General features: G+C 39.1%; 1 protein-coding gene across 3 annotated transcripts in view; it reads left to right on the forward strand.

Annotated features, from left to right (window-relative positions):
* Positions 1 to 20,357, forward strand: part of PP7 (serine/threonine phosphatase 7) — a 78,258-nt gene that overhangs the window by 39,737 nt on the left and 18,164 nt on the right. Inside the window, exon 4 of one of the 3 annotated variants that reach the window (XM_087699891.1) lies at positions 16,227 to 16,357. The exons of the other annotated variants lie outside the window; for them this stretch is intronic. Within the exon in view, the coding sequence (XP_087556017.1) occupies positions 16,227 to 16,319 (93 nt within the window). The 3' untranslated portion in view covers positions 16,320 to 16,357. The remainder of the gene's footprint in view (positions 1 to 16,226; positions 16,358 to 20,357) is intronic. 3 annotated transcript variants of the gene reach the window in all.

Below are 20,357 nucleotides of genomic sequence, written 5' to 3' on the forward strand. Positions count from 1 at the left end.
CTATAGCTTCTTCATAAGTTATTGCTATTTTTGGATAGTCTTTAAAATACACTCTGAGCATCCATTTAGAATCTAAATGTGACTAGTTAAAATTTTATAATAAATTGTTTGAAAATGTTTATTTCTTGTTTTTTGATCATGTAAAAACTATTTTCTTTGGTTGACGTATCTCTTCCTGTTCATCTACTTCAGGTGAATCCTCTATTATAGGTTTCAATGGTGCCCTTCATAATGCTTCAAAAGATGGAAATGAAAAGCATTGTGAAATTTTTAATGCTATGGAAGTTGTAACTTGTAACAATCATCAATCTTTTCGGTGACTTGAAATAGCCCATAATGGATGAAGGCTTGTTAGATCTTCTTAGACATTCTATCTTCTTCTTATAAAACCAAGTGCATTCTATTCTTATCTAATGTTTTTTTTTTTTTTTTTTGGTTTTTTTGAGATCTATGTATAGCTTGTCTCACTTGAGTAAAAACTGTATCCACATCACGTACAAACTCATCGGCATGAAATATCTGGTCCTTTGTTTTGAGAATAGGAAGGGTGATTTTTCATTTGCAATCTCAAAGGGTGCTTTACTTATAGAAGTATAAATTGTGTGGTTAGAGGCATATTCTATCAAAGGCAAATAGTTTTTCCATTGTTGATTGGCTTCATGGAAATAGTATTTCAACATATTCAAAATTGTGAGATTGACTATCTCACTTTGACCATCTGTTTGAGGATAATAAGAAGGAAAAAAAGTAAGCTTGGTATCCAAATTTAAAAGAGGGCTTGCCAAAAGAGACTAGTGGTTCGTGGATCTATATCACTCATGATGAATTATGATCACCCATGATGCGCGAAGATTTGTTAAATAAACATTCTAGCCATATGTTGAGACTCAATAGTCTGCTTGACTAAAATGAAATGAGCATACTTGTTGTACCTATGAATAATAGTCCATATGCCATTGTTGTCGTTTGCTGATTTTGACAAGCCAAAAATAATATCCATAGCAATGTTTTCCGAAGGTTTGGCTCGGGATTGGTAATGGCTGCAAAAGCCATGTAAGCTTTTGGCGATCAAACTTTATCTTTTGGTATACAAGAAATTCTTTAACAATTTGCCAATAGAAATAGATTTCAAGTGTCTTGGTTTGGCCAAAATATTGCAACGAGCTAAGTAGGGAGCAAAATGACATTTTTTCATTACTTTAGGTGTGAAATCTTCAGTTACGAATAACTTATTCTCCATCAAAAGAAATCCATCTTTAATAGCATAAGAGTTTATATTTTTACCAAGGTACAAACTCTCCCAAATGATTTGTTTGAAATATACATGTTCCTTATACTAGTGAAATTTGTATGATGAATCATGAACGTTTGCATAAATTTGTGGTTTTCTTGACATGGCATCAAGTACCTTGTTTTGCTTCCTAGAAATATGTAATATTTGGAAGTTAAATTGAGCTAAATAATTGGCCCATCAAATATGTTTCTAAAAAATAGCATTCGTTTCTGCATTTTGTAACTTTTTGCTTGTATAAGCAACTATATTCTTCTTGGTTTAAGATTGCACCAATGCAGCCTCTTGAAGCATCACATTTCACAAAGAAAGGTTTGACAAAAAACAAGTCCTTTGTTGATAGAACTTGAGAGCTTCAAATGCTTTTTTCTCTAGTTTGGTCTACCAGAATGGCACTACTTTCTTGGTCAAATCATTCAATGGTCCAGCAACCACTGCAAACCATTTGATGAATCTCTTGTAATAAAAGCATAATCCGAAGAAACTTTAAACTTCATGAACACTAGTTAATTTTGGCTATTCTATAGTAGCTTTAATCCTTTCTAGATCCATCCAAATCCCATCTTTGGATACAATATTGCCCAAGTAGTGAATTTCTTGTAAGAAAAATTTACTCTTTTGCCATTCACATAAAGCTTGTGTTTATGGAGTTATTAAAACACTATTTTCAAGTGTTGCTTATGCTTTTCTTCATCTTTTGAATGAGCCAAGATACCATCAAAGAAAATACTTATAAACTTACGATGTACTTTAAAGATTCTTTCGAGCATCCTATTAAAGGTTACAGGAGCGTTGGTGGGACCAAATGGTAGTAGAAAAACTCATTTAAATTGAAAGTTATCTTGAATGCTATTTTATGAATATCTTGAGGAGCAATCGTTATCTTATGGTAGCGGCTCTTCAAGTCAATCCGAGTGAATATTTTGGATTCATCCAATCTATCCATGAAGATATCATTAATTCTTGGAATGGGAAACCTATTTCAAATTGTAGTTTTGTTGAGGGCCATGTAGTCTATACACATGCACTAAGATTCATCTTTCTTTTGTACTAAGAGGACTAGGAGAAAATGTGAAGAAGAGGGTCTTATTAGACCCTTCTCCAAGAGCTCATTCACTTGCTTTATGATCTCCTCTTATTGTGTTGGACTCACTTAATAAGGTGGCCTATTTAGAAGTGAGCTCTTAGGAATGAGATCAATTTGATGATGTGTTGGCCTCTCTAGTGGTAACTTGTTAGGTAAAATGTTTGCAAAACAATCTTCATACTCCTTTAAGAAATCCATTCGCTTCTCGTTCACCATTTGCTTCTCGTTCATATTTGAGATAGATTCTTCAGTTCTAGACTCTTTGTTAAAATGTTTGAGAAATATCAAGTATAAGAAAATCAACTTTTTCATTGCTTTACAAATTTGTACATGGGATAAGATGAGAATAGAGCTTTCACTTCCATATCAAAAGATACACTTTTACCCTTTAAAGAAAATCTACATTTATTTTGATTTCGGTTAATAAATAGATCTACTCTATGTCCAGGCATTCCTATTACAATGTCACAATGACCAAGATCTTTCATGACAAAACTCTCATGATCGACATGGTCTTCTATCTCAATCTGTAGCTTCCCAAAGATTGGAGTAACTTGAGATTCCATTTCTTGAAAAGCAGTACCTGACATTTCTAGTGTTTTAAACCTTTCCTTTGGTAGATGTAGATCTTCAACAATCCGAGGTTGGACATAATGATAGGTAGCCCTTGTTTCAAAATGATGAGAACAGATTGATTAGCAATCTTTACCCCAAGCATATAAAGCCTTTTTTTCTTTGATTGAGTTTTATCTTGTTGTACGGATTCCTTAGATATTAACATTTTCTTTTGGGGTTGATTTTCATTTTTTGCCTTGTTAGGGCATTGGCCAGTCATGCCTTCTTTTTCTCCATAAAGAAACATCCCTCTTCTCTTGTATATTTTGCTAATTGCTGATATGTTAACTCCTTTTTGGATAGGAAAGATAGTGTATCTACATTCTTTTGCTTTGGTTTTTGATGATGTGACTTCTTTTGATTAAACATTTTGGCCTTCTTATTTTGTGTTTCTTCTTTGAAGGACTTAATAAGCATCCATGGCATATGTAGCGCCGCATCTTGGGCTTCTTCGAAAGTCTTAGGCTTTGTCATCTTGAGAGCTCGCCGTACTGTTGGATGTAACCCATGGATAAACTTTCTCATCATGGAAGCAACTTCATCAAGTGATATAAATTTAGGAGAAATAGTTGCAAACATGTTGATATATGTTTCAACATTGTCTCCTTGGCTTTGCTTCAGCTCATCCCATTCTTGATGCGCATTGGCTTCAAAGAATGAAGGTAAAAACTTCTTGTCGAACATCTCCTTAAACTCTTTACAAGACTTGGATTCCTTTTTCTCTTGAACAACTTTGAGCCACCAATTTAAAGCTACATTCTTCAAATGCATTTCAACTATCCTAATCCTTGATTTCCTTTGTATAATTTTCACTACCAAAAGCAACATCAAATTGTCCAGCAAAAGACACAACTTTTGAAAATCTCTCTTACCATAGAAAATGCCAAACTTGATGCTCTTCTCTCAGGCTTGAAGTCTCTTGTAGTGTTGTTTTCCTTTGCTAAAAGCATCTTTGGAGATTCAGCTACCATGAAGATAGCAGGTTCTTTGACTTTTCCCTTGTCCTTCTCCATGGAGGGATTCAAGACAAGAGTAGGCAGCTTATGTATGATGAGACTTTGAAGTCACCACATGGTATATCCTTGAATGATAGCTGATATGTTACCTTTCATAGACTCTGTTGCATATATAACATTGATATCTTTCATGCTGAGGTAGGCCTTCGTAATGGTAATACCATTTGTCTTAAGAGTCTTCTTAGTAAGAAAGCTTCAAATACCTTTGCTTCAACCCATGCTTTAGCGCTTTTGTTCAACCAAAGTTTGAATTTTTGGATTCTCTTCTAGCTCCTTTTATCTTTATATCTTATAATAATCAAAGAATCTGTCACAGGGACGTGAAATTTTTGGATGCTTGCTTTTGCTACAGACTTTTGATTAATTTAATTAATTAAATGTGCAATATTGGGATGCAGATGTGATATGCAAGTAGTTATTTCATGGTAATAAGCCAAGGACCTTGAAGAAGCAATGGGTATCAAAGGCAAAAGTTGTGACAAGTTATGGTAGCCAAGTTTTGGGCGATAGGTGGTGTCAGCTTAGCCTATTAAGTGTCAATGGTGACACTAGGGACTAGGTACTAATTAATTAATTTGTGTCTGTCCAAGGGTCAATTAAGGTTGGGGACCACTTTGGATTGCAAATGGCCTAGCCAATGAAATTGTGTATGGGCACATCTAATTTTGGGCAGGGTTAGCATGGTTGAAATTAATTTTTAGAATTAATAATTAAATGGTTGAAAATTGCTGAAAAATGGGATTAAAAGGCTACCGCTCGGCAAAAATGCCCATGCAATGGATGAGAAGGCTGTTTGGGGTTGGTGTTGAGCTAAAAATGCATTAGCTTTACTTAAACAGCCCCAAAACTTACTTAATTAATGAAGAAGCTTTGTTTATTTAAAAGAAACGCAATCCTAGAGAGTTTCTGTGTCCCATAAGTAGAAACCCACTTGGGAGGGCCCAAACTTTTTATAAGTACGTATGTTGTCCTCCATTTAATCTACAATCTCGTTTTTACAGATTTCAGGTGTTTCAGCTTGTTGCCTACACCCCGTTCGCGGAGGATATCTCAGCCGAAGTTATCCATTGCTGTTTCCATTAGTTGGTGCATGCTTTCCAGTCCTCTTCACACTGTTTGGAGTTGATTCTAGCTAGGCGACTGCTGTTCCGGTAGCTTGAATTTTTAGTCTTTCTCTCTTCATACTGCGGTCTGTATCAGATCTAGCTTTTCATTGCGTGTGTTGGTGTTCGACATCTGAAGGTTGCTTTGCTGCGATTCAGGATCCGTTTAGAGTATGATACACTCTCGAGCTCATTACCGGTGCCATAATCCTTGAGATACAGGAGTTCGAGGTTCAGTATTCATTCATTGCATAGTGTGTTTGCTGCATGAGCATTGTATATTGAGTAGTTATATCAGTTATTTTCTATGTTCATTGTCTCTGAGTTACCCTCACTCTAACTGAGTTCTTTTATCAGTTTGTGCTTTGTCGTATGATTGTTATTTGTGTTTCTGTGTTAGAGTATTTCTTTATATGGTATTAGAGCTTGATACTCTCTGAGAAACCTAGGCTTTTGATCTAAAAGCTCTCCGCAAGAAGCAAGAACAATAGTAGGTTCAAATGACTTTGAACACATCAACACCAACTCAGTCTCTAGAACAACATATGCCGAGAATAGCTTGCTCCACAAAGTTCCGGCATAGTGAAAGACACTTCTAACAACACGGAAGAAAGGCTATACAAGCTTTCCACTGAAGAATATCATGTGATCATGGACTATAGACGAAATAAGATTGAGGAGCTCGATCGAAGGATTGCCCTTTAGGAGAAGCTACTCAATGAAGGTATGCATGAATTTCTCTCATCAGATGTTGCGCATAAATCTGATGATATTGTAGGGCCATCGAGACTTCCTCAAGGATGGGTCTCTTTGTGTTGGAGAAAGAGATCCGGAGTATGTTTCATTCTTTTATTCTCTTTCGACCACTCTGGTACAAGGTACTTTAGATTCGTCTTTTGTACCTTTGTGTTTTATCTCTTTCGCTTTGCGATATACTGGTGGAAATCATGACGAAGATAGAGTACAATCAGTTGACTATGAAAAAGGTAGAGTACAATCATGACGAAGATAGAGTACAATCAGTTGACATCAATTGGCACTCACTGGACACTACCAGCCTATTTTTGCCTATCCACCTTTTCCTCCTCATTCTTCCTATTAGACACACCCACCACCACCATCTTACCCTCCACCTCCATCTTATCTCACTTTCCCGACACCTCATGGTTTCACCTTATCTTCTGCCAAGCATGCTTTCAATGATAAGACTCATTTTAATGGGTCAAACTTTACCTCTTGGTCGAACTTGATGAGACATGTCTTTGACTCTCACAACCTACGGGATCTTGTGTAGGGGTTGGAACCCCAACCCGACCCCGCACTTGTTCCATATGAGATTGTCCGCTCATGGAAGGCTAGGAATGCCTCTGCTATTGTCGTGCTGATACAGGGCTTATTGCCTGAGTTTCATTCTTAGCTTCAGCAGTTTGACTTAGCGTCAGAACAATGGGCGGGGCACTCTTGATTGATTGCTATGCGGCTTGGGATAGGACCCGTCGTATAAATCTTGACCATGAGCTCCAACTCTTTAAAATCACTGACCGGGATGACTGGAAAGTCAAGTTGGCTGAGTATTGGCGACTTCTTACTGAATTCTCCACTACGGGGACTCCCAAGTCCTCTGACAATCAAGTCACATTGTTTTTGAACATAGTTCCGAGAAAATACTTCAATTTTGTGGAAGGTATAGTTTCAAAGCCTACCATGCCTACTTTTAGTTTCAATAGCTGGGAGAAGCTCATTTAGTGTGTTCAGCCTGAGAGAGAGAGAGAGAGAGGCTGCTGATCAATTTTGCTGCTGTGAGAGACATTCAAGATCTTTCAACGCTCATCTTAATCATATTATATACCTTACTGAAAATGATAACAGCACAGGAAGGGAAGCTTTGGCGATGCAAGGAAATAGTTGTTAGACTTTTGACTTTCTTTTTCGATAAAATATATTGTTGTATGGCCATGTAAGCAAAAAAAGGTGAACAACAAGGTAAGAAAATTTCTAAATAAAGTAATATGCCAACTGCTGTAGGAGACCATGGAGATGCAAGTGATAGGGTTTATGATGCCTACGAATGCAAGTAACAACATTCAATGTAGGTGATAGTAATTTGACACCTTCTTGGTAGTAGGTGATGGCATTTGGGGCTGTTCAGAGGAGGCAATAGTTAATTTTTTGGGATTCCTTGTGTGAAAACTCAAAAAATTCTCTCTCCTCAACATTCTCTTACCTTCTTCAATCCATTCTCTGATTATCTTAGTAAATCTCAAGCCATTTGAAGGATATCTCAGCCAGATTTGATGGGTAGCGGTGGAATTTCTGTAGTAAACCCTAGTATACAGCAGAAATTAGGGTTTAATAGCCACCTTGGGACCCATGCCAGTAGTTAGAGGCATCGTACATTGAAATCAGCTCTGGAATTCAAGGACTTGCTAGGGATTTCTGATGCTAGCTCATCTCATTGGATTTGGGGTAGCAGTTGGACAATCAAGGGTCCAATTTGCAGAAGTGTAGGGTAGAAACCAAGGGGAAATTGGTTGGAAGGCTTGTTAATTATTGGTGACAGCAAGGGGCTTTTGGAACAGCAGGGGAGACTAAGAAATCTCAGGTGTACTCCATCCAGTTGCAATACAAGATAACATATTGAAAGGGGTGCTAGTTTTGGGACCAACAGGGTGTCTAATGTCCAAGATTGTTAAGGTAAAGTGTGCATTTCAGTTTTGTGAATTTGCTAATTGCTGTAATTAAGTGCTTGATCAGGATTTCACTACCCTTTCCAAGAAGGAAGGCTAGTATCATGGTTCCATTGCCGGGATACCATCAAATCTTTTGACTTGGTGAGCTTGAGGCACTCCATTGCAAGGCAGAAGCTTTGTGGTAATGCTAAATTTATGCTTAGGTGAGTAATTACAACAAAATTTCTTTATACAGTGAGATGGATCAAGCTATGATGATACTTCTCAGTATGAACATTCTCATGGGGAAGAAGGAAATGCAATGCGTAACCTTGGACAAGCCTCACATGATGGACAACAAGTTGAAAATGCTGTTATTGTTCAAGATGCAGGGCCTTCAAGGCAAAACAAAGCTAATGACCAGCAAAAGAATGAGGAATTTGATAATCAATTCAAAAATTGAATGAGCATTCTAGCATATCTCTTTACTGAATTGGTGAAATATCCTTAGTTCACTTGATTTTTGAATGCTCAAACGAAGGATAACAAAGACAAGAAGTTATCTTCTACACCTTCAGGATAGCAAGATGCAACGAAGAAAATGCCAAAGTCTTCACATGAATCTCCCAATGATACTAATGTTGGGATATAAAGGCCCGATAACCTCTGTGTATATAGTACACGCACATTGTACATGTGAACGCACCCTTTACGTGCCCCAAGTATAAATACATTTTATTCTTTGTGTACCTACACATTGTTGGTACACTCTTATCGTCTCGAACTTTCACTCTGCTCACACTCTCTCCAGCCGTCACACTCATACGCTCCTGCTCGATCTCAAACTCTCTAAGTTGTGTCCTTACAGACCAACAATTGGTATCAGAGCGAAGACTCTGCACGCTTTCAAGATTGAGGCGACCGCTGCTAGGCTTGCGGCAGCAGGCATGTAGCAGTAGTCAGCAGGCGATTGTAGCAGGGAACCGTCAGATGTCGTGTGATGGGCGAGAGAACCAGCGAAAAGGCAGGCATCAGACGTCGTGTGACGGGCGACAGGCAGGGAGCTCCGACGAGCAAGCGTTAGTCAGACGTGATGCGACGTGCAGGCTCGTGTGATGTGCAACAGGCACGTAGCTCCGGTGGGTAAGCGTCAGTCAGATGTGACGCGACGTGCAGGCGATGATTGGAACGACCCGATGTGCAGGCGACCTCTACAGGCGGTTCGCGTGATGGGCGACCTGATGCGATGGGGGTCAACGGACGACCCCCCCCCCCCCCCCCCCCCCCCCCCCCCCCCGGTTAGTTCCTTTGGTTTTTTCAAAAACAAATCAAATTTTTTTTCTAATCCCCTCACTAGCACTTGCCTTGATAGGTGTTCACACACCAGAGGCACAATTTCAAAATCTGTGCAAATCGGGCCACAGAATTTGGAGCTTTTCCCAGATTTGGCATCATTCATGCCTGTCAGTGACTTTTGAGTCAGAAATTGTAGACATCGCGAGCGGAGACCTCAATTAAATTGGGGATTTTGCAAATTTTGTCGAAATTTTGCATTTTTTGGGTAAAATTTCTTGACATTGGATCCCAGAAATTTGGGGCTTTTCATGTATTGGCAAAGGCAAAGCTTTACTCAGCTGGGTTAGATTGACTGACATTCATGCAATTTTGGACTTGAAATTTTGGGGATTTGTGTAGAATTTGGTAAACTTCTACATCTTTTGCCCGTGCAATGGCTGGTTAATGTATAAACAGCAGAGATTTATTTCTGGTTGAGGAAAAACAGCAGGGTATTTTGCTGGTTCAGCTTGTGCTTCCGCAGATTAGTGCATTTACTCTTGTGTTCGTGATAAAATGGCTGTAACTTCTTCCAGTTCAGACATCAAGAGTTTGATGGAGATTAAACAGTTTGATGGCCATGGATTTGACCTTTGGAAAGACCGTATGCAGGGCATTTTGTTCCTGAAGGATTGTGAGGATGCTTTGCAGGAAGATAAAACTGCACTAATGTTTGATGCAGATTGGGCTTGAGTGAATAAAAGGGCTGTGGCTTACATAAAGATGGGTGTCACTGATGATATTCTGACAGACATTAAGGGTTTAGACACAGGTTATGCAATACAGGAGAAGCTGAAAACTACTTATGAGATCACCACACTTGTTAATCAGGTGCATTTAATGCGCAAGTTGGTGAATATGTGACTGGATGAGTCAAAGCCTGCAGCGGAGCACTTGAGTGCATTTATAGGGATTCTAAATCAGCCCAAAGATGCAAACTTGGACTTTAATGATAAGTTGAGGGCGATCTTTTTGATCATGATACTGCTGGACTCGTGGGAAACCTTGGTGGTTTCACTCAGCAATAACCCCAATCTCTCATATGATGGGGTGAGAGGTTCTATCTTGAATGAAGAAATTAGACGTATGTCTAGTAGAGAAGGCAGCAACTCAGCTTATAATATAAGAGGTAGGGCTGAAAAGAAAACTGCATATGCATGGCAGAGAAACAGGAGCAAGAGCAAAGGAAAGGATAATAGTGACATTACTTGCTATCATTGTGGTCGGAAGGGCCACAAGAAACCTGATTGCAGGTACTACAAGAAGGAACAAGAGAGAAAGAAGAATGCAGGAGATAAAAAGAAGAAAGAAGAAAAGACAGATGCATTGGAGACAGCCAAAGGCAAAGAAAAGGCAAATGTGGCCTCTAGTGTGGTCATAGAGGAGCTTTGAGATATAGAGGCTGATGTATTATGTGCAGTTGATTATGATGCCCTTGTATGTCACATGCAGGATATACAGATTACCAAGGCTGATGTGATTGATGCACTCTTGTCTGTTGACGATGGTGTCACTCAGACTTGGATTATAGACTTTGATGCCTCTTTCCATGTAACTCCTTGCTTGGAGTGTTTTGCTATGTTTAATGCAGGCAGTTATGGAAATGTGTACTTTGAAAATAACCATGTGTGCAGCATTGATGGGATTTGTACCATACACTTGTCTTTAGACAATGGTCAAGAGCTTGTGTTGAAAGATGTCAGATATGTGCCTGGCATTAAAAAGAGTTTATTGTTTGTTGGTCAGCTTGACTTGCATGGCTACACCACACACTGTTCGGTGGTGGTTTGTGGAAAGGGAAAAAGGGTTCCATGTGCTGATTGCAAAAGGAACCAAGGAGGGCACATTGTATTGTTTGCACTGTAAAGCCTTGAATGACAAGTTTCTTGTAGTTGCTGAAATTTGCAGCCACTTGGAGTTATGGCATAAGAGATTAGGCCATATGAGCCAAAAAGGACTTGATGTCCTTACCTCTTTGAAGAGGGTTGATAGAAAAGGCTCAAAACTTGATTTTTGTAATGAGTGTCAGTTTGGAAAGCAAATAAAAAATTCTTTTTACTCTGGTGTCTCTCGTAAGTCCAATGTCTTGGACTTAGTGCATTCTGATGTATGTAGTATGCCCGTGAAATCATTGGGTGGTGCTGCATATTTTGTCTCCTTAATTGATGACTGTTCCAAGAAGATTTGGGTGTACTTGCTGAAAAAGAAAAGTGATGAGTTTGCCGTTTTTAAAACTTTTCATGCATTTGTGACCACTCTGACAGGTAGAAAGCTGAAATGCTTGCGAACTGATAATGGGGGTGAGTGCACATCGACTGAATAAGTCCTTTTGTGACTTGCATGGTATTAAGAGGGAGCTTACAACCCCTTGCAACCCTTCTTCAAATGGGGTGGTTGAAAGATATAACAGGACTTTATGTGAAAGAGTGCGGTGCATGCTGTCCACTGCCAATCTTCCTCATGCATTTTGGGGAGAGGCACTCAAAACCGCGGTTCACATTTGCAACCACTCTCCAAACAGGTCCTTAAATAATGGCATCCCTAAGGAGGTTTGGTCTGGCAAATCGGCCTCATATGACCATTTATGCATTTTTGGCTGTGATGTCTTTGTGCATGTTAGGAATGAATTGAGGAATAAACTTGACCCAAAATCTACCAAAGGCATCTTCATGGGCTATGTTGATGAGGGTGAATTTGGCTACAGAGTGTGGTTACCTCTGTCCATGCCGTAATGTTGTGTTTAATGAGGCAAAATTGCTGAAAGGCATTCTAGCATCTAATGAAGATCTAAAAAAGGTAAAAGTTCAGAGCTTGCAGCCACCCATTACTTCAGAAAATGAGCCTCAAGGTGCTGTACCACAGGCTGAAAATGATGATCAGCCGGTTATTTTTGAGCCAGATGATGATGGACAGCAAATAGAAGCACAAGGAGGTCATGGCCAGCAAGATAGGCTTGCTGATTATGAAAATGCAGGTGCTGAAAATGAAATTGAAGGCGCTGTATAGCATGAACAGCATGCTAAAAATGGTTTACAGCAGCAAATGAATGCTGAAAATAATATACCTCCTGATGTAGACCCAATTCCTGACAATGTTGATCATTGGGTACGCAGGTCTGCACGTGTAAGAAGACAACCACATAGGTTTGACCCCTCCTTGCATTATGTGATGCTTACAGATGAGGGTGAGTCTCTTACATACAAAGAGGCCAAGTCATGTGAGTTTAGCAGTAAGTGGGAGTTAGCTATGCAGGAAGAGATTAAATCTCTATATGCAAATGATACTTAGGATCTTGTGTCATTACCAAAGGGAAGAAAGCCACCTCGAAACAAATGGGTGTACAAAGTCAAGACAGTTGATGGGAAACCCAAGTACAAGGCAAGGCTAGTTGCCAAAGGTTATGCACAAAAGGAAGGGATTGACTTCCAAGAGGTCTTCTCACCTGTTGTGAAGATGACCACTTTATGTGTGCTTTTTGCTGTTACTGCTGTTTTGGATTTAGAGTTGTATCAAATGGATGTAAAAACAACTTTCTTGCATGGTGACATTGATGAGGAAATCTACATGAAACAACGCGAGAGCTTTGTAGTTCCTGGAAAATAACAGATGGTGTGTAAGCTAAAATGCAGCCTGTATGGGCTGAAGCAAGCACCACGGCAGTGGTACAAAAAGTTTGACACTTTTATGCTCTCTCTTGAGTTTACACGTAGCCATGCAGATCATTGCTTATACATGAAAAATGATACAGATGGCAGCCCCATAATACTTGTTTTGTATGTGGATGATATGTTACTAGCTGGGAAAAGAAAGACTAGCTTGGATGCTCTAAAAAATCAGCTGAAATTAGCTTTCTCCATGAAAGATTTGGGGACTGCAGAGCATATTTTGGGCATGAGGATTCGTAGAGATAGAATGCAGAAATTGCTGTTTTTATCTCAAGAAAAGTACATTGGAAAAGTACTAGACAGATTTAACATGGCTGAAGCTAAGCCTTTTGGGATACCCTTACCTCCTTATCTCAAGCTTAGCAAAGCCAACAGCCCGAAAGATGACGTGGAAGCAAATGCTTTGAAGGGAGTTCCTTTGCATCAACTTGTGGCTCTCTTATGTATGCTATGGTTGCTACTCGTCCAGACATTGCTCATGCAGTGGGAGTTGTTAGCAGGTTTATGTCAAATCCTGGCAAAGCACGTTGGGAGGCTGCCAAGTGTATTATTCGATACCTTAAGGGTACACAAAGAAAAAGTATTTGCTATGGGTAGGGCGCACTTAGTTTGCAGGGTTATTGTGATGCAGACATGGCAGGTGACTTGGATACTCGTAGGTCCACCAGCAGGTATGTCTTTACATTGCTAGTGGGATTGTTTCTTGGTGTTCTAGGTTGCAAAACATTGTTGCACTGAGTACCAGTGAAGCTGAATACATATCAGCTACTGAAGCTTCTAAGGAAGCTATATGGTTGAGCAGACTTGCAGATTATCTCGGCATGTCTATGGATACTGCAATTTTGGGATGTGATAGCCACAGTGCAGTGTATGTGGCTAAGAATGCCATGTATCATTCACGCACAAAGCATATAGATGTGCAATATCACTTCATCAGACAGATTCTGGAAGATGGTCAAATCACATTGACCAAGATTAAAAGACAAGATAATCCTGCAAATGCTCTCACTAAAAGTCTAAGCAGAGCTCAACACGAGCATTGCATTCGACTAGTGAGAGTTGGTTAGCTAGAGGTTTATATTGGACCTTTAAGTGGGAGGTTGTTGGGATATAAAGGCCCGGTAACCTCCGTGTATATAGTACACGCACATTGTACATGTGAGTGCACCCTTTACGTGCCCTAAGTATAAATACATTTTATTCTTTGTGTACCAACACATTGTTGGTACACTCTTATCGTTTCGAACTTTCACTTTGCTCACACTCTCTCTAGCCATCACACTCATATGCTCCTGCTCGATCTCAAACTCTCTAAGCTGTGTCCTTACAGACCAACAACTAATAAAGAAAAGTAGTTGGTACTTGCGGGCAAGGAGTGCGAATGCAAGGCCACCATGGAAGTGCCAATCCAATGGATTTTGGACATCTAGGCATGCATCCATGATGGGGCAGCGAGGATACTTTGGTGGTAGCACTAGTTTTTCATGCAATGGTTGGTCAAGGATCGCATATGGGAATGTATGGCATAGCTTCTTATGGTATTTAGCAACTTATGTATGGTTTGCAAGGCCGAATGTATTCGGGTACGGATGGTAATATGCATAACCTATGTATGGCAACATTGGTTTGATGCATGGGATACGAAGTTGCATGTTTGGTAATGCATCTGCACCCTCGAATGCTTATGGGGCTCGAGAAATGAGTGCTGGTCATGTAAATGTTTCTTTTGGTCTTGGTCATGATGCAAATATAGCAAATGCACCCTTTTTGTAGTAGCCAGTATATTACAACTTGATTCCCAAAGGGGTAGCAAAAGACTATGATGAGGGTGGAAAAGGGGTGAAGTTTAAGTCCTTCTGTGGCGCACAATATAGGCTGAAAGCTTTAACTTTCATTCAGTAGTTGGATGTAGTCATTTGGTGGGAAACTTCACTGAATCCTCTAACATTCGGAAGGCAGCCACTTTCAAGAATGATTGCAGTGGGCAGGCCACGCTCTTAATGCAAGGTAGAGCATTGTCAACATGGGTACAATTCGAGCGAATATTTGCATTGAATTGGTTGACAAGTACTTTTGAGGTGGACATGATGGAAGCTTGGAATAAGCTAGATGCAAAAGAATGTAAGAATTTGGAGCAATACAAAAAGAAGTTTTGGGATGCATTGCTGCTAGTCACTTCTTGTCATTTGGTTCCTCTTTATGAGTAAGTGGAAAAGTATGTATGTGGGCTGCCTAAAGGAATCAATGATTTTTGCATTAAATCCATGTGTCTAGCATGTCTCAGCTCATAGAGACTGTTGCCATAGCTAATGCATTGTTGCGTAGGAAAGATTTGGGCTTTCAAGAGAGTGGGGATAAATTGATTAAAAAAGTTGTCAAAGGTTGAGAAAAGGGGAATATCTAAAAATCAACTTGAAAAGAGGCCAAAATAGCAGAGAAAGGAATGGAAACCACTTCCACGATGTAGGAAATTAATGGATGCAAATAAATGCTTTGTTTATGAACAGGAGGAAATATCCATGGAATTAGTGATAGATATTTTAAGTGATTTTTCCAATGATGATGCAACTGAGTTTTGTAGAGTATGGGGCAAAATCAATGATTAGCATGCTTTGATTTTCTTTGATAATGGAGTATGGGCCAACTTCATCTCTAGAGACATAGCAGCCCGTTTAGGTATTAGATAGGATGAGATGGGACCCATGGAAAAAGTTGCTATAGCATGCAAGGGCCATGCAGAACATATCACATTGCTCATTGAAAGGCTTCATTTGCATGTTCGGGGATATGTGGACAGCGAAGAGTTCTTTATTGCTTCACTTAAGAGTTGTGATATCTTGCTTGGTGTACCATAGTGCTATTGTATGCATACAGTGATTGATTTACATTCTAAAGTGATTACTATTCAGACCCATACGTTGGATGTAAAGTTGAAAGGATAATTTGTCGCTGTTGTATCAGTTATTGTTGCCATTTCTAAAGTAACGAAAAATCACTTTTCTGCATACTTGGTTTTCACTAAGGATAAGGTTGATAATAAAAATGTTGGGAATATGTCAAAGTTATAGAAAGATCGAATTTCATTTTTTGAAAATGTATGTTGATTACTTTTCTCAGTTACTTTTGGGGTAGCTACTACTTGAAAGGCCAGAACATCATGGCATAGATATTATCCCTAGAATAAGTTGCATGGAGTGATTGATTCACATGTTAAAGTGATCACTATCCAACATAAGGACAAGACCCATACTTTGGATGTAATGCTGAAAGGGTAATCTCTCCTTTTTGTATTGGTTGCTGCCATTTCTAAAGTAACGAAAAATCACATTTGTACATGCTTTTTCGAAGGATAGATTGATAATGAAAAATGGCAAAGTTACAGAAGGATTACATTTCATTTTTGAAAATGTATACTGATTGCTTTTCTCAATCACTTTTGATGTAGCTACCGCTTGAAAGGCTGAAACATCATGACATAGATATTATCCCTGGAAGTAGGCCACCTAATAAGCCACCCTACAGGGTAAGTGGAGTCTAGCAGGAGGAGATTATGAGCCAAGTGAATGAGCTGTTAAGGTTTGATTCAGTCCAACTCATCTCCTTTTTGATTTCCAATGCTTTTGGTATAGAAAAGGCATGGTTCATGGCATATATGTGCATTGACTATCATACTATGAATAAGATCACGATAAAGAATTGGTTTTTGATCCCTCGTATTGATGATGTCATGATAGATTGTAGGGGGAAGCTATATTCAACCGTATAGACTTGAAAGGTGGATATCATCAGATATGCATTAGATCAAAGGATATGTCCATAACAACTTTTAGAATATCTTTTGGGTTATATGAGTTTGCTGTCATGCCTTTTGGACTCTTACGAATGCTCTTGCCACCTTTAAACAAATGATGGATCGCATCTTTAAGACACATAGGGGATTTGTGGGCACCTTCTTTGATGACATGATTGTTTACTCAAAGAATGGGGCATGATATAGAAAGCATTTGTATATTGTGTTCAATGAGTTGCGTAAGTATAGGTTGGTTAATAATGACAAGAAAAGTAAAATCTTTTTGCATGAAATCTACTTTTTGGGATATATTGTATTGGCTAATGACATTCGTATGGACCCTGCAAAGGTTAAGGCAATACATTCATGGCTATCTTTGAGGAATGTATGTGCATGAGATTTATCATTTTTGGGGTCTATGTTCGTATTATAGGAAGTATGTATGTGGCTTTGCTGAAATTGCATTTCCATTGCATACTTTGCAGAAAAAGAATGTATCATTTAGATGGACAGGGATTGGAAATTTCAGCATTCGATAAGTTAAAAGAAAAGATGACATTAGATCCTATGCTTGTATTGCCAGATCTAAGGAAGTCATTTGTGGTTCAGTGTGATGCATGTGGAAGCATCATTAGGGTTCTTCTAATGCAACATGATTGAGTTGTGGTTTATGAGGGCCATCTTCTCTACGGTGTAGAGAGGAATTCATAGGTCTATGAGAAAGAGCTCTTGGGTGTAATTCATGCAGTATCTACATGGAAACACTACTTGCTAGGGGCTGATTTTACAATGCATATGCATTATTAGATATTGAGATGCTTTTTGACGTAGACAAAGTTGTGAGAGAAGCATATGAGATGTGCAAATTTTCTCTCAATGTTTCATTCTCAGATTGTACATGTTGATGGGAAAAGGAATGTTGTATTTGGATGTTCTATCATGAAAGTTTCAGATTTCAGTCGTCAGTATGATTTATTACAGTGAGTTGGATGCCATGAAGGATTAATATGTTGTTGATTCGGATTTTGCCAATGTGTATGATTAGCTTTGTAATGGTGTAGAGTGATCATTGTCAATCATCCTCCCCGTAATGTAGGGCACAAAGGGATTGATGCCACAATCAAAGCGGTGGAGCATTTCTTTTATTGGAAAGCTTTGAGGCATGATGAAGAGCAATTTGTCAAGATATGCATCATATGTTAGAAAGTGAAGCATAATAGGCAAAAGATGTCAGGTTTGTTGTAGCCCTTGCCTATTTTACATAGACCTTGGCAGAACATTGCTACGGACTTTATCCTTTAGCTTCCTAGGACACCTACAGGGAATGATGGGATATTAACTATTATTTGTAGGTTCAGTAAGCAAGCCCATTTCATTTCAGTGAGGAAGAAGATAAAGGTTGATTATATGTTATGTCTATTTTTGTAGCATATATTTAAGTACCATAGTATACCAAGTCGATCATTAGTGATCGAGATCCTTAGATGATCCGTTCATTTTGGAAGGGGTTGTTTGATAATGCTAGTACCATGTTGAAATTCTCATCATCCTTCCATCTATAGGTAGATGATTAGCGTGAAGAGGGAAATTACATAGTGTTAGATCTTTTGAGGTGCCATGTATTAGAATATAAGACTTAGTGGGAGCAATATTTGCCATTGGTAGAATTTGCATATAATAATACGACGCATGGTTCCATGAACAAAGTGCCATTCGAGGTTGTCGAGGGTGGCAAGAAGGTACCACCTATTTTGCACACTAAGGATAAGATCTTTAAGGATTATCACTATGTGAAAAGCTTGGATGCAACCTATGCAAATATAAAGTATGTGCGTCATAGATCTCAAGAAAAGCAAAAGAAGGTTGTTGGTAGCCATAGATGTGCTTTGCACTTCGCAAAGAGAGATTATGTATTGGTGCATTTTGAAAAGGTAACGGTTGAAAAAGATAAAAGGTAGAGAGAGATTGTATTTGAAGTTAAGTATGAGATACTATGGGCCCTTTTGAGTGTTGGAGAGAATCAACGATGATGCATATGGGCTGAAATTACCTTCACATTGGCAAATACACAATGTCGAGACCTTTTCATGTTGATGTGCTAGAGGATGTTATTGGTGAAATTCAACTTGAGGTTGAATTTCAGCGAGGAGTTGGATGAGATCTTGGAAGTTGGTGCCCAAGCAGATTTTGGCACATAAGGAAAGAAATGTTAGGGTAAAGTTTCCAGAAGGTTGTTGAAGATGGAGATGGCAGCTCCCAACTCAATACACATAGTGAATAGTAAAGAGAGAGTGAGAGTGTAGATTCAGCTCGACACACGATCATTCACAAGTATGTAAGTCAAGTACAAAGTACAACCCTTAGATCTTAGGGTTGTGTAAGTGCCTTAAGGTGCGTTCATAGCCAAAAGTGTGGTAAGTGACCGGACTGTGTAACATAAACACAGAAATAGAGAATAATGTAATTAGGGGAAAAAACCTCTCATACAGAGAGCAAAAGATGCCCCAGTGTCCTATTGCGGATCACCGACACTCCTATGTGAGTGTAAGTGCGACTAAAACCCAACAAACCTCCATGGAGTGAAAAGTGATTAGCATATAAGGATCATCCACCAAAGGAGTTCAAATTTAAAGCATTGCAAAATGCTTCAAATTTGTTGCAAAAAAGAGCTTTGGTGTAGATGTGTGCCACATTGTTGTTGGTAGGATAGTAGACAAGGTTGATATCCCTTACATGTAGCCTCTCTCTGACAAAGTGATAATGTATCTCTACGTGTTTCCTTCGTTCATGAATCACTGGGTTTCGTGCCACTGCAATGGTACTTTGGCTATTAGTAAACAAAGGAGTAGGCTCTATGACAGATACATCAAGATTAGCCAACAAACGTCTTATCCATACACATTCAACTGTAGTAGTGAAAGTTCCCTTGTATTCAGCTTCACAAGACGATGTGACAACAGTGGATTGTTTCTTGCTAAGTCAAGAAGTTCAAGATAAGCTGAGAAAGAAACAATTTGCACTTCTAGAGTGACATGAATCAAAATCACCAACTCATTGTAAGTATGTAACTGTGGTGGCTCCCCCTTGGGTACAAAGCAATCCAAGAGCATTGGTGCCTTACAAGTAATGAAAAACACACTTTATTGCTTTCCAACAAAAGGAACAGTGTGCAATGGGAGTGCAAGTCAAAAGTGGAGCAGCAGTGTTGAGAGTAAGAGAGAGTGAATGGCAAGATGAGTATACCAGGTTGTATCGGTACACAAAGAATAAAGAGTGTATTTATATGTTAGGGTACAAATAAGGGTGTGTTCACACCTGTATAACTCCACACAGAGATAGACTTTACACCCAACAACCTTTCACTTAAAGGCCCGAAGTGGTACCTTTAAGTTGATCAACTCCCACTAATCGGATGCAATGCTCATGTTGAGTCTTTGCAAGACTCTTAGTGAGAACATTTGCAAGGTTATCTTGGGTGTTGATCTTAGTAAGTGTAACAAGACTATCATCCAAGACCTGTCGAATAAAGTGGTATCAAACATCTATGTGTTGGGTACGTGCATGGAACATGGCATTGTTAGCTAGACATACTGTACTCTGGCTATCACAACCAAGCATTGGGGTACGTGAAGAAAGACCAAAATCCTTGACTAGAGGGCGAAGCCAAATAGCCTCCTTAAAAGCTTCTGTGGCTGAAATATATTCAGCCTTTGTAGTACTTAGTGCCACAATTTTTTGCAACCTTGAACACCAAGAGATATCCCCACCGGCCAAAGTAAAGACATA

The sequence above is a fragment of the Lygodium microphyllum genome, chromosome 2, assembly GCF_053477565.2.
Source record: "Lygodium microphyllum isolate KBCC chromosome 2, Lygodium_microphyllum_v1.1.10, whole genome shotgun sequence".
NCBI lineage: Eukaryota > Viridiplantae > Streptophyta > Polypodiopsida > Schizaeales > Lygodiaceae > Lygodium > Lygodium microphyllum.